This window comes from Salmo salar, chromosome ssa22, assembly GCF_905237065.1.
Source record: "Salmo salar chromosome ssa22, Ssal_v3.1, whole genome shotgun sequence".
NCBI lineage: Eukaryota > Metazoa > Chordata > Actinopteri > Salmoniformes > Salmonidae > Salmo > Salmo salar.
This window is the reverse complement of record NC_059463.1, coordinates 22,852,212-22,866,231: the sequence shown is the minus strand read 5'-3', so window position 1 is coordinate 22,866,231 and position 14,020 is coordinate 22,852,212. Positions and strand designations below refer to the sequence as shown.

The window sequence follows — 14,020 nt, the reverse complement described above, 5'->3', positions numbered from 1 at the left end:
AGTGTACTCTTGGAGATGGAGCATTTAGGGAGGGGGGCAAGCGGTGTCGGGTATTGGGACACATTAGCTAAAACCCTGCTAAAGGAACTAGAGAACTTGCGTACAAAGATGTGATAAACATGTACTGCATGAAAATTTGAATTGGAAGAATCGTGTTTTTACCAGATGTAAGAAATTGTTGTTCAGTACAGAACATTAATGTTCCAAAGCATGTTAATGTGTCCCTGCTGTTGTTGAGCTTGATGATGCCTCCACCTTTGACCCGTTTTGGCCTTAAGTTGATCCTTTTCCAGAATTTTCCTTAATATGACGCGTCCCAGGATCCCTCGGGTTCAGCCATCCCTGGACGAGCGCATCTTCCCCACACAGCCCGGCGTCACTGCCGTCTACAGCGTGAGTATACACACATAACACACACACACACACACACACACACACACACACACACACACACACACGCTATACCACACACACGCTATACCACACACACACACGCTATACCACACACACACACACGCTATACCACACACACACACGCTATACCACACACACACACGCTATACCACACACACACACGCTATACCACACACACACACACCCACACACACGCTATACCACACACACACACACACGCTATACCACACACAGACACGCTTATACCACACACAGACACGCTATACCACACACAGACACGCTATACCACACACAGACACGCTATACCACACACAGACACGCTATACCACACAACACGCTATACCACACACACACACGCTATACCACACACGCTATACCACACGCTATACCACACACGCTATACCACACACGCTATACCACACACACACACGCTATACCACACACACGCTATACCACACACACACACGCTATACCACACACACGCTATACCACACACACACACGCTATACCACACACACACACGCTATACCACACACACGCTATACCACACACACGCTATACCACACACACGCTATACCACACACACGCTATACCACACACACTCTATACCACACACACGCTATACCACACACACACACACACGCTATACCACACACACACACACACCGCTATACCACACACACACACACACGCGCTATACCACACACACACACACACGCGCTATACCACACACACACACACGCTATACCACACACACACACGCGCTATACCACACACACACACGCGCTATACCACACACACACACGCGTATACCACACACACGCGCTTATACCACACACACACACACGCGCTTATACCACACACACGCGCTATACCACACACACGCGCTATACCACACACACACGCGCTATACCACACACACACACACACACGCCTATACCACACACACACACACACACACACACCACACACACACGCATACCACACACACACACGCTATACCACACACACACGCTATACCACACACACACACGCTATACCACACACACACACACACACACGCTATACCACACACACACACGCATACCACACACCCACACGCTATACCACACACACACGCTATACCACACACACACACACGCTATACCACACACACACACACACGCTATACCACACACACACACACGCTATACCACACACACACACACGCTATACCACACACACACACACGCTATACCACACACACACGCTATACCACACACACACACACGCTATACCACACACACACGCTATACCACACACACGCTATACCACACACACACACACGCTATACCACACACACACACGCTATACCCACACACACACACGCTATACCACACACACACACACGCTTATACCACACACACGCTATACCACACACACGCTATACCACACACACACACGCTATACCACACACACACACACGCTATACCACACACGCTATACCACACACACGCTATACCACACACGCTATACCACACACGCTATACCACACACAGACACGCTATACCACACACAGACACGCTATACCACACACAGACACGCTATACCACACACAGACACGCTATACCACACACACACGCTATACCACACACACACACGCTATACCACACACACACACACGCTATACCACACACACACACACACGCTATACCACACACAGAAACGCTATACCACACACAGAAACGCAATACCACACACACAGACACGCTATACCCCACACACAGACACGCTATACCACACACAGACACGCTATACCACACACAGACACGCTATACCACACACACGCTATACCACACACACACACACACGCTATACCACACACGCTATACCACACACACACACACACGCTATACCACACACGCTATACCACACACACACACACGCTATACCACACACACACACGCTATACCACACACACACACACACGCTATACCACACACACACGCTATACCACACACACACACACACACACACGCTATAACACACACACACACACACACACGCTATAACCACACACACACACACACGCTATAACACACACACACACACACACACGCTATACCACACACACGCTATACCACACACACACACACACACGCTATACCACACACACACGCTATACCACACACACACGCTATACCACACACACACACACACGCTATACCACACACGCACACACGCTATACCACACACGCACACACGCTATACCACACACACACACACGCTATACCACACACACACACGCTTATACCACACACACACGCTATACCACACACACACGCTATACCACACACACACACACGCTATACCACACACACACACACACACGCTATACCACACACACACACACACACACACGCAAAACCACACACACACACACACGCTATACCACACACGCTATACCACGCTATACCACACACACACGCTATACCACACACACACGCTATACCACACACACGCTATACCACACACACACACACACACACACACACACACACACGCTATACCACACACACACACACACACACGCTATAACACACACACACGCTATACCACACACACACGCTATACACACACACACACGCTATACCACACACACACACACACACACACACACACGCTATACCACACACACACACGCTATACCACACACACACACACACACACACACACACACACACGCTATACCACACACACACACACACACACGCTATACCACACACACACACGCTATACCACACACACACACACGCTATACCACACACACACACACACGCTATACCACACACACACACACGCTATACCACACACACACACACGCTATACCACACACACACGCTATACCACACACACACACGCTATACCACACGCTATACCACACACACACACACACGCTATACCACACGCACACGCTATACCACACACACACACACGCTATACCACACACACACACACACGCTATACCCCACACACACACACACGCTATACCCCACACACACACGCACAGGCTATACCACACACACACGCACACGCTATACCACACACACACGCTATACCACACACACACACGCTATACCACACACACACGCTATACCACACACACACGCTATACCACACACACGCACGCACGCTCATACCGCACGCACGCACGCTCATACACACGCACGCGCTATACCACACACACGCTATACCCCACACACACACACACACACACGCTCATACCACACATGCTGGTTGTGAACCCTAGCAAGCATATGCCAACCACATATCTCACGTCTGACACTGCAGGGCGCCAGACTGCGACCATTTAGTGACATTTTTCTACCCTTTGACTTGGTCGTGCGAGTAAAATGTTTAATTGGTCGCATCGGTGCTAGCTGCACATTCTACATGGTCACTAGGGGTGTAACGGTTCACCAAACCCACCATTAGATACTTATTGTGGTTTTGGGGTCATGTTTTGGTACAGCTGGAAAATGTTATGCAATTAACAATGTAAAACTCAAACTTTATTTGTCACATGCGCCGAATACAACAAGTGTAGACCTTACCGTGAAATGCTTACTTACAAGCCCTTAGCCAACAGTGCAGTTCAAGAAGAGTTAAGAGAATATTTACCAAATAAACTAAAGTAAAAAATTATAAAAATAAAAAGTAACACAATAACATAACAATAATGAGGCTATATACAGGGGGTACCGGTACCGAGTCTATGTGCAGGGGTAGATTAGTTAGTAATTTGTACATGTAGGTAGGGGTGAGGTGACTATGCATAGATAATAAACAGCGAGTAGCAGCAGTGTACAAAACAAATGGAGGAGGGGGGGGTCGTCAATGTAATAGTCTGGTGGCCATTTGATTAATTGTTCAACTGTCTTATGGCTTGGGGGTAAAAGCTGTTAAGGAGCCTTTTGGTCCTAGACCGCTTGCCGTGTGGTAGCAGAGAAACAGTCTGACTTGGGTGACTGGAGTCTCTTACAATATTATGGGCTTTCCTCTGACACCACATATTATATAGGTCCAGGATGGCAGGAAGCCTGGCCCCAGTGATGTACTGGGCCGTACGCACTACCCTCTGTAGCGCCTTACGGTCAGATGCCAAGCAGTTGCCATACTAGGCGGCGTTGCAACCGGTCAGGATGCTCTCGATGGTGCAGCTGTAGAACTTTTAGAGGATCTGAGGACCCACGCCAAATCTTTTCAGTCTCCTGGGCGGGGGGGGTTTGTCTTGCCCTCTTCATGACTGTCTTGGTGTGTTTGGACCATGATAGTTTGTTAGTGATGTGGATACCAAGGAACTTGAAACTCTCGACCCACTCCACGACAGCCCCATTGATGTTAATGGGGGCATGTTCGGCCCGCCTTTTCCTTCTTATAAGCATCCGGATTAGTGTCCCGCTCCTTGAGCTTTTAGCTCGATGCAGATGTTGCCTGTAATACATGGCTTCTGGTTTGGATATGTACGTACGGTCACTGTGGGGACGACGTCGTCAATGATGCCAATGACTGAGGTGATATACTCCTCAATGCCATTGGATGAATCCCGGAACATATTCCAGTCTGTGCTAGCAAACAGTCCTGTAGTGTAGCATCTTCATCTGACCACTTCCATATTGAGCAAGTCACTGGTACTTCCGGCTTCAGTTTTTTTGCTTGTAAGCAGGAATCAGGAGGATAGAATTATGGTCAGATTTGCCAAATGGAGGATGGGGGAGAGCTTTGTATGCATCTCTGTGTGCGGAGTAAAGGTGTTCTAGAGTTATTTTTCTTTCTTTCTGGTGAAACTGATTTAAGTTTGCCTGCATTAAAGTCCCCAGCCACTAAGAGCGCAGCTTCTGGATGAGCATTTTCTTGTTTGCTTATGGCCTTATTGAGTTGTGTGGGTGCGGTCCTAGTGCCAGCATCGGTCTGTGGTGGTAAATAGATTAATAATAATATAGATAGTGTGGTCTACAGCTTATCATGTGGTACTCTACCTCAGGCGAGCAATACCCAAAGACTTCTTTAATATTAGACTTCGCGCACCAGCTGTTATTAACAAAAATACATACACCCCCACCCCTCGTCTTACCAGACGTAGCTTCTCTGTTCTGCCGGTGCATGGAAAATCCCGCCAACTCTATATTATTTGTGTTGTTGTTCAGCCACGACTCGGTGAAACAAGATATTACACTTCTTAATGTCCCGTTGGTAAGATAATTGTAGGTCATCAATTTTATTTTCCAATGATTGCATGTTAGCAAGTGGAATTGATGGCAGTGGGAGTTTACTCGCTCGCCTACGGATTCTCAGAAGGCAGCCCGATATGCGTCCTCTTTTCCTCAGTCTTTTCTTCACGCAAATGACGGGGATCTGGGCCTGTTCCCGGGAGAGCAGTATATCTTTCTCGTCGAACTCGTTAAAGGAAAAAGCTTCTTAAAGTTTGTGGTGAGTAATCGCTGTTCTGATGTCCAGAAGTTATTTTCAGTCATAAGAGAAGGTAGCAGCAACATTATGTACAAAATAACCGTTCACAATGTTCCTGGCATTGTCTGTTGTGACAGGGTTGTTATGTTGGGCCATGTGCTGTTAAGGTGACTGTATTATCGTCACACTGGCGGTCACGAGTGATGAATGCTTGTGACCGTTTAGTCACGCTAATTAGGCTTCTCCAAGCTCTGATGTTGCTGAAGGTCATTAGTAGCCTACCAAACTTGCTAACTGCCTGGTACTCCGCACTCTGTTGTCCATCCAATCACTCTGACATCAATGCAAATGTATTTTAAAATCTAATCAAACACTTCATGAGAGCCCATGAGTGATGGCCTCTTTTTTTTTTTTTTTAAAGAGGATCCCATCAGCTTTCTATAGGCTATGCCTATTGGAGGTCGACCGATTTTATAATTTTTCAACGCCGATACCGATTATTGGAGGACCAAAAACAGATGATACCGATTAATTGGCGCATATCTCACATGCATGCATGCATGCATGCATGCATACATGCATGCATACATGCATACATACATACATACATACATACATACATACATACATACATACATACATACATACAGTTGAAGTCGGAAATTTACATACACTTAGGTTGTTGTCATAAACTCATTTTTCAACCACTCCACAAATTTCTTGTTAACAAACTATAGTTTTGGAAAGTCGGTTAGGACTCTACTTTGTGCATGACACAAGTAATTCTTCCAACAATTGTTTACAGACAAATTATTTCACTTATAATTCACTGTATCACAATTTCAGTGGGTCAGAAGTTAACATACACTAAGTTGACTGTGCCTTTAAACAGCTTGGAAAATTACAGAAAATGTCATGGCTTTAGAAGCTTCTGAGAGGCTAATTGACATCATTTGAGTCAATTGGAGGTGTACCTGTGGATGTATTTCAAGGTTTACCATCAAACTCAGTGCCTCTTAGCTTGACATCATGGGAAAATCAAAAGAAATCAGACAAGACCTCAGAAAGAAAATTGTGGACCTCCACAAGTCTGATTCATCCTTGGGAGCAATTTCCAAACGCCTGAAGATACCACATTCATCTGTACAAACAATAGTACGCAAGTATAAACATCATGGGACCACGCAGCTGTCATATTGCTCAGGAAGGAGACTCGTTCTGTCTCCTAGAGATGAACGTACTTTGGTGTGAAATATGCAGATCAATCCCAGAACAGCAGCAAAGGACCTTATGAAGATGGTGGAGGAAACAGGTACAAAAGTATCTATATCCACAGTAAAACGAGTCCTATATCGACATAACCTGAAAGGCCGCTCAGCAAGGAAGAAGCCACTGCTCCAAAACCGCCATAAAAAATCCTGACTACGGTTTGGAACTGCACATGGGGACAAAGATCTTACTTTTTTGAGAATTGTCCTCTGGTCTGATGAAACAAAAATATAACTATTTGGTCATAATGACCATTTATGTTTGGAGGAAAAAGGGGGATGCTTGCAAGCCGAAGAACACCATCCCAACCGTGAAGCATGGGGGGTGGCAGCATCATGTTGTGGGGGTGCTTTGCTGCAGGAGGGACTGGTGCACTTCACAAAATAGATGGCATCATGAGGTAGGAAAATTATGTTGATATATTGAAAGAACATCTGAAGACATCAGTCAGGAAGTTAAAGCTTGCTCGCAAATGGCTCTTCCAAATGGACACTGACCACAAGCATACTTCCAAAGTTGTGGCAAAATAGCTTAAGGACAACAAAGTCAAGGTATTGGAGTGGCCATCACAAAGCCCTGACCTCAATCCTATAGAAAATTTGGGAGGAGAACTGAAAAGGCGTGTGCGAGCAAGGAGGCCTACAAACCTGACTCAGCTACACCAGCACTGTCAGGAGGAATGGGCCAATATTCACCCAACTTATTGTGGGAAGCTTGTGGAAGGCTACCTGAAACGTTTGACCAAGTTAAACAATTTAAAGGCAATGCTATCAAATACTAATTGAGTGTATGTAAACTTCTGACCCACTGGGAATGTGAAGAAAGAAATAAAAGCTGAAATAAATCATTCTCTACTATTTTTCTGACATTTCACATTCATAAAATAAAGTGGTGATCCTAACTGACCTAAGACAGGGAATTTTTATGAGGATTAAATGTCAGGAATTGTGAAAAACTGAGTTGAAATGTATTTGGCTAAGGTGTATGTAAACTTCCAAATTCAACTGTATATATTTGAAATTAGACAGAACATAGGAAAGCTGGTGGTTCAATTTTCCCAGTTTTTCAAAATTCCCAGTAAAGAAATATTAGGTTGCAGTTATATAGACATTTACATTACATTTTTAAGTCATTTAGCAGACGCTCTTATCCAGAGCGAATTACAAATTGGTGCATTCACCTTATGATATCCAGTGGAACAACCACTTTACAATAGTGCATCTAAATCTTTTGGGGGGGGGGGGTTAGAAGGATTACTTTATCCTATCCCAGGTATTCCTTAAAGAGGTGGGGTTTCAGGTGTCTCCGGAAGGTGGTGATTGACTCCGCTGTCCTGGCGTCGTGAGGGAGCTTGTTCCACCATTGGGGTGCCAGAGCAGCGAACAGGTTTGACTGGGCTGAGCGGGAACTGTGCTTCCTCAGAGGTAGGGGGGCCAGCAGGCCAGAGGTGGATGAGCGCAGTGCCCTCGTTTGGGTGTAGGGACTGATCAGAGCCTGAAGGTACGGAGGTGCCGTTCCCCTCATGGCTCCGTAGGCAAGCACCATGGTCTTGTAGCGGATGCGAGCTTCAACTGGAAGCCAGTGGAGAGAGCGGAGGAGCGGGGTGACGTGAGAGAACTTGGGAAGGTTGAACACCAGACGGGCTGCGGCGTTCTGGATGAGTTGTAGGGGTTTAATGGCACAGGCAGGGAGCCCAGCCAACAGCGAGTTGCAGTAATCCAGACGGGAGATGACAAGTGCCTGTAGGAATTATGACGCGTCGACTATTTCTCTCTTACCATTTGTATTTAATTTACCTTTGACTATTGGATGTTCTAATAGGCACTTTAGTATTGCCAGCCTAATCTCAGGAGTTGATAGGCTTGAAATCATAAACAGCGCTGTGATCAAGCATTGCTAAGAGCTGCTAGCAAACACAGTAAAGTTTGAATGAAAGCTTACGAGCCTGCTGCTGCCTACCACCGCTCAGTCAGACTGCTCTATCAAATATCAAATCATTGACTTAATTATAATATAATAAACACACAGAAATACGAGTCTTAGTTTCCAGATTTGACCATAATAATGACCTATCATTTCGAAAACAAAACGTTTATTCTTTCAGTGAAATACGGAACCGTTCCGTATTTTATCTAACGGGTGGAATCCCTAAGTCTAAATATTGCTGGTACATTGCACAACCATCAATGTTGTGTCATAATTATGTACAATTCTGGCAAATTAATTACGGTCTTTGTTAGGAAGAAATGGTCTTCACACAGTTCGCAACGAGCCAGGCGTCCCAAACTGCTGCATATACCCTGACTCTGCTTGCACAGAAGTGACACAATTTCCCTAGTTAAAATAAATTCATGTTAGCAGGCAATATTAACTAAATATGCAGGTTTAAAAATATATACTTGTGTATTGATTTTAATTAAGGCGTTGATGTTTATGGTTAGGTACACATTGGTGCAACGACAGTGCTTTTTTCGCGAATGCGCTTGTTACATCACCCGTTTGGCGAAGTAGGCTGTGATTCAATGATAAATTAACAGGCACCGCATCGATTATATGCAACGCAGGGCAAGCTAGATAACTACCCATGGTTGATGATATTACTAGGTTAACTAGTGATTATGTTAAGATTGATTGATTGTTTTTTATAAGATAAGTTTAATGCTAGCTGGCACCTTACCTTGTCTCCTTGCTGCACTCGCATAACAGGTAGTCAGCCTGCCACGCAGTCTCCTCGTGGAGTGCAATGTAATCGTCCATAATCGGTGTCCAAAAAGGACGATTACCGATTGTTATGAAAACTTGAAATCGGCCATTCCGATTAATCGGTCGACCTCTACTTAGGATGATAGACGAGTTTCCCACTAGTAATTACCAGTTGGTGGGCCGTACAAGTAGATTTTTCCTAGTTGTATGTGGTAAATTGCCACTTGGTTACGAACGCACCATGACAATGCCTTCTTCAATGACAGATGCGCACCTGTGACTCTCATAAAGGGGGCGTGTCTGCAGCATGGCACATTTCCCACTCCGTGCTGTGATGAGCTGTCACTGTTAAGCACAACACAGGGTGCATTGGCCAATTAATTGAAAGCTTTGGCTTGCTTGTATAGAGCGGGTACTATGTTTTTGCTGAAATGAGTGCAAGAGGTAAGTTCGTAACGTGGCTCAAGCACTTTCACAAGGTGCTGAAATCCGCTTTTCTCAACCACTGAGAATGGGTGCATATCCTTGGCTATAAAAAATATCCTTGGATTGTAAAAAATATAAACACAGCCTACCTATCGCTCTTGTTATTTCTTTGGCCCGGTCAGAATCAGCTGCTTGAATGCAGAGGTGAGACGATGTGTTTCCATCATGCTCCGGAATACTGGGGTGATGTCGGCATAAATGTGTCAACATTTGGCACCTGCATAGGCTATTCTCATTGAGCGTGGTGACATACCGTTAACGTTTTATCCACAACTCTGTTCATCCCTGTTGTAATCTATACAGAACAAAAATATAAATGTAACATGTAAAGTGTTGGTTTCATGAGGTGAAATTAAAGATACCAGAAATGTTCCATACGCACAAAAAGCTTATTTCTCTCAAATGTTGTGCACAAATTAGTTTATATCCCTTTTAGTGAGCATTTCTCCTTTGCCAATATAATCCGTCCACCTGACAGGTGTGGCATATCAAGAAGCTGATTAAACCGCATGATCACAACACAGGTGCACCTTCAGCTGGGGACAATAAAAGGACGCTCTAAAATGCAATCTAAATATGTGCAAAAGTACTATCTCACAACTCAATGAAACCTTCACTCTTGCGCAGACATTTAGAAACAAAACATGGCAATTAGAAAAATAAGCCACAGGAGTTTTTTGAGAGAGAATTAAGACGACTTTCGATTAGTAAGACATGTATACAAGCAACAGATATCATTAATAAGAAGGGGCTAGAAGCGCCTTATATGGTGAGCTACCGAGTGGCTTGGACAGGCAAGCCCCATACTATTGTGAGGACTTAATTCTTCCTGCTGCCGCGGATATGGCTGGGACAATGCTGGGGGGAAAAGGCCAAAAAAACTATACAGACAATGTCTTCATCAAACAACACCGTTTCACGAAGCAGGAGATGTTTTGAAACAATTAATGCTTTGCATACAAGCCAGTGAATTCTATGCGTTACAGCTGGATGAGTTAACCTCTTGGGGCTAGGTGGGACGCTAGCGTGCCACCCGTGGTGCACTCCATCAACAGCAGGTGCATTTCAAGAGCGGCAAATTTGAATCCAAATAAATGTCAAAATTCAAATTTTTCAAAAATACAACTATTTTACACCATTTGAAAGATAAACATCTCCTTAATCTAACCACGTTTTACGATTTCAAAAAGGTTTTACGGCGAAAGCATAAATTTAGAGTATGTTAGGACAGTACATTTACAAGAGTTGTGTGTAATGTTTTGTCAAGTCAAAGACAGGGTCACCAAAACCATAAAACCAGCTAAAATGATGCACTAACCTTTTACAATCTCCATCAGATGACACTCCTAGGACATTATGTTAGACAATGCATGCATTTTTAGTTCTATCAAGTTCATATTTATATCCAAAAACAGCGTTTTACTATGGCATTGATGTTGAGGAAATCGTTTCCCTCCAATAACCGGCAGTCAAGTCAGCGTCACAAATTAAATAATTAAAATTAGAAAACATTGGTAAAATATTATATTGTCATTTAAAGAATTATAGATTTACATCTCTTGAACTCAATCAACTTGCCAGATTTAAAAATAACCTTACTGGGAAATCACACTTTGCAATAATCTGAGCACTGCGCCCAGAAAAATACGGCGTTGCGATACAGACTAGACGTCATGTTGGGGAGATCTAAAATCGAAAATACTATGTAAATAATCCATTACCTTTGATTCTCTTCATCAGATGTCACTTCCAGGTATCACAGGTCCATAACGAATGTAGTTTTGTTCAAAAAAGCTCATCATTTATGTCCAAAAATCTCCGTCTCGTTAGCACATGATGTAAGCCAGCCGGACTTCTCGTCATGAACGAGGGGAAAAAATATATTTCCGTTCGTTCAAACATGTCAAACGTTGTATAGCATAAATCATTAGGGCCTTTTTAACCAGAACATGAATAATATTCAAGGTGGACGAATGCATACTCTTTTATAACGTATTGGAACGAGGGTACCCAACATGAACTCGCGCCAGGTGTCTAATGGGACATCATCGTTCCATGGCTCTTGTTCGGTCAGATCTCCCTCCAGAAGACTCAAAACACTTTGTAAAGGCTGGTGACATCTAGTGGAAGCAATAGGAAGTGCCAAAATATTCCTAAGCCCCTGTGTTTTTCAATGGGATAGGTTTAAAGTCAATACAACACATCAGGTATCCACTTCCTGTCAGAAAATGTCTCAGGGTTTTGCCTGCCAAATGAGTTCTGTTATACTCACAGACACCATTCAAACAGTTTTAGAAAATTTAGGGTGTTTTCTATCCATATGTAATAAGTATATGCATATTCTAGTTACTGGGTAGGATTAGTAACCAGATTAAATCGGGTACATTTTTTTTATCCAGACGTGCAAATGCTGCCCCCTAGACCCAACAGGTTAACAGATGTGTTGGGCCTGGCACAGCTCCTGGTATTTGTTTGTTTGTGTTCATGGGGGGGGGGGGGGGGGTCAGTTAACCTCTCTGGACTAGGCGGGACGAATTCGTCCCACCTACGCAACAGCCAGTTGAATCCCGTGGCGCGATTTTCAAATGCCTTAGAAATGCTATTACTTCAATTTCTCAAACATATGACTATTTTACAGCATTTTAAAGACAAGACTCTCGTTAATCTAACCACACTGTCCGATTTCAAAAAGGCTTTACAACGAAAGCAAAACATTAGATTATGTCAGCAGAGTACCCAGCCAGAAATAATCAGACACCCATTTTTCAAGCTAGCATATAATGTCACATAAACCCAGAAGACAGCTAAATGCAGCACTAACCTTTGATGATCTTCATCAGATGACAATCCTAGGACATTATGTTATACAATACATGCATGTTTTGTTCAATCAAGTTCATATTTATATAAAAAACCAGCTTTTTACATTAGCATGTGACGTTCACAACTAGCATAGCAAACTTCCGGGGAATTTACTAACAATTTACTAAATTACTCACGATAAACGTTCACAAAAAACAGAACAATTATTTTAAGAATTATAGATACAGAACTCCTTTGTGCAATCGAGGTGTCCGATTTTAAAATAGCTTTTCGGTGAAAGCACATTTTGCAATATTCTCAGTAGATAGCCCAGCCATCACGGCTAGCCATTTAGACACCGACCAAGTTTAGCCCTGACCAAAGTCAGATTTACTATTACAAAAGTTTGATTACCTTTGTTGTCTTCGTCAGAATGCACTCCCAGGACTGCTACTTCAATAACAAATGTTGGTTTGGTCCAAAATAATCCATCGTTATATCCAAATAGCGGCGTTTTGTTCGTATGCGTCCAGACACTATCCGAAATGGTAAATCAGGGTTACGAGCATGGCGCAATTCGTGACAAAAAAATCTAAATATTCCATTACCGTACTTCGAAGCATGTCAACCGCTGTTTAAAATCCATTTTTATGCCATTTTTCTCGTAAAAAAGCGATAATATTCCGACCGGGAATCTCCGTTTAGCTAAATAGAGGAAAGAAAACAAAGCTTTCGGTCGACGCGGGCACGAGCCTGAGTCTCACAGTACTGTAACCAGCCACTACCCAAACGCGCTACTTTGTTTCAGCCAGAGCCTGCAAAGCCACGATTCAGCTTTTTGCCGCCTTCTGAGAGCCTATGGCAGCCGTAGGAAGTGTCACGTAACAGCAGAGATCCT

General features: G+C 43.9%; 1 protein-coding gene across 21 annotated transcripts in view; it reads left to right on the top strand.

Annotated features, from left to right (window-relative positions):
• LOC106582990 (eukaryotic translation initiation factor 4 gamma 3) overlaps positions 1-14,020 on the top strand; it is a 75,416-nt gene that overhangs the window by 16,043 nt on the left and 45,353 nt on the right. For 15 of the 21 annotated variants that reach the window (XM_014166660.2, XM_014166664.2, XM_045705620.1 and 12 more), the window contains exon 2: positions 294-393. The exons of 4 other annotated variants lie outside the window; for them this stretch is intronic. In XM_014166660.2, coding sequence (XP_014022135.1) covers positions 294-393 — 100 coding nt within the window. The remainder of the gene's footprint in view (positions 1-293; positions 394-14,020) is intronic. 2 more of the 21 variants (XM_045705618.1, XM_014166665.2) reach the window with 1 other exon arrangement.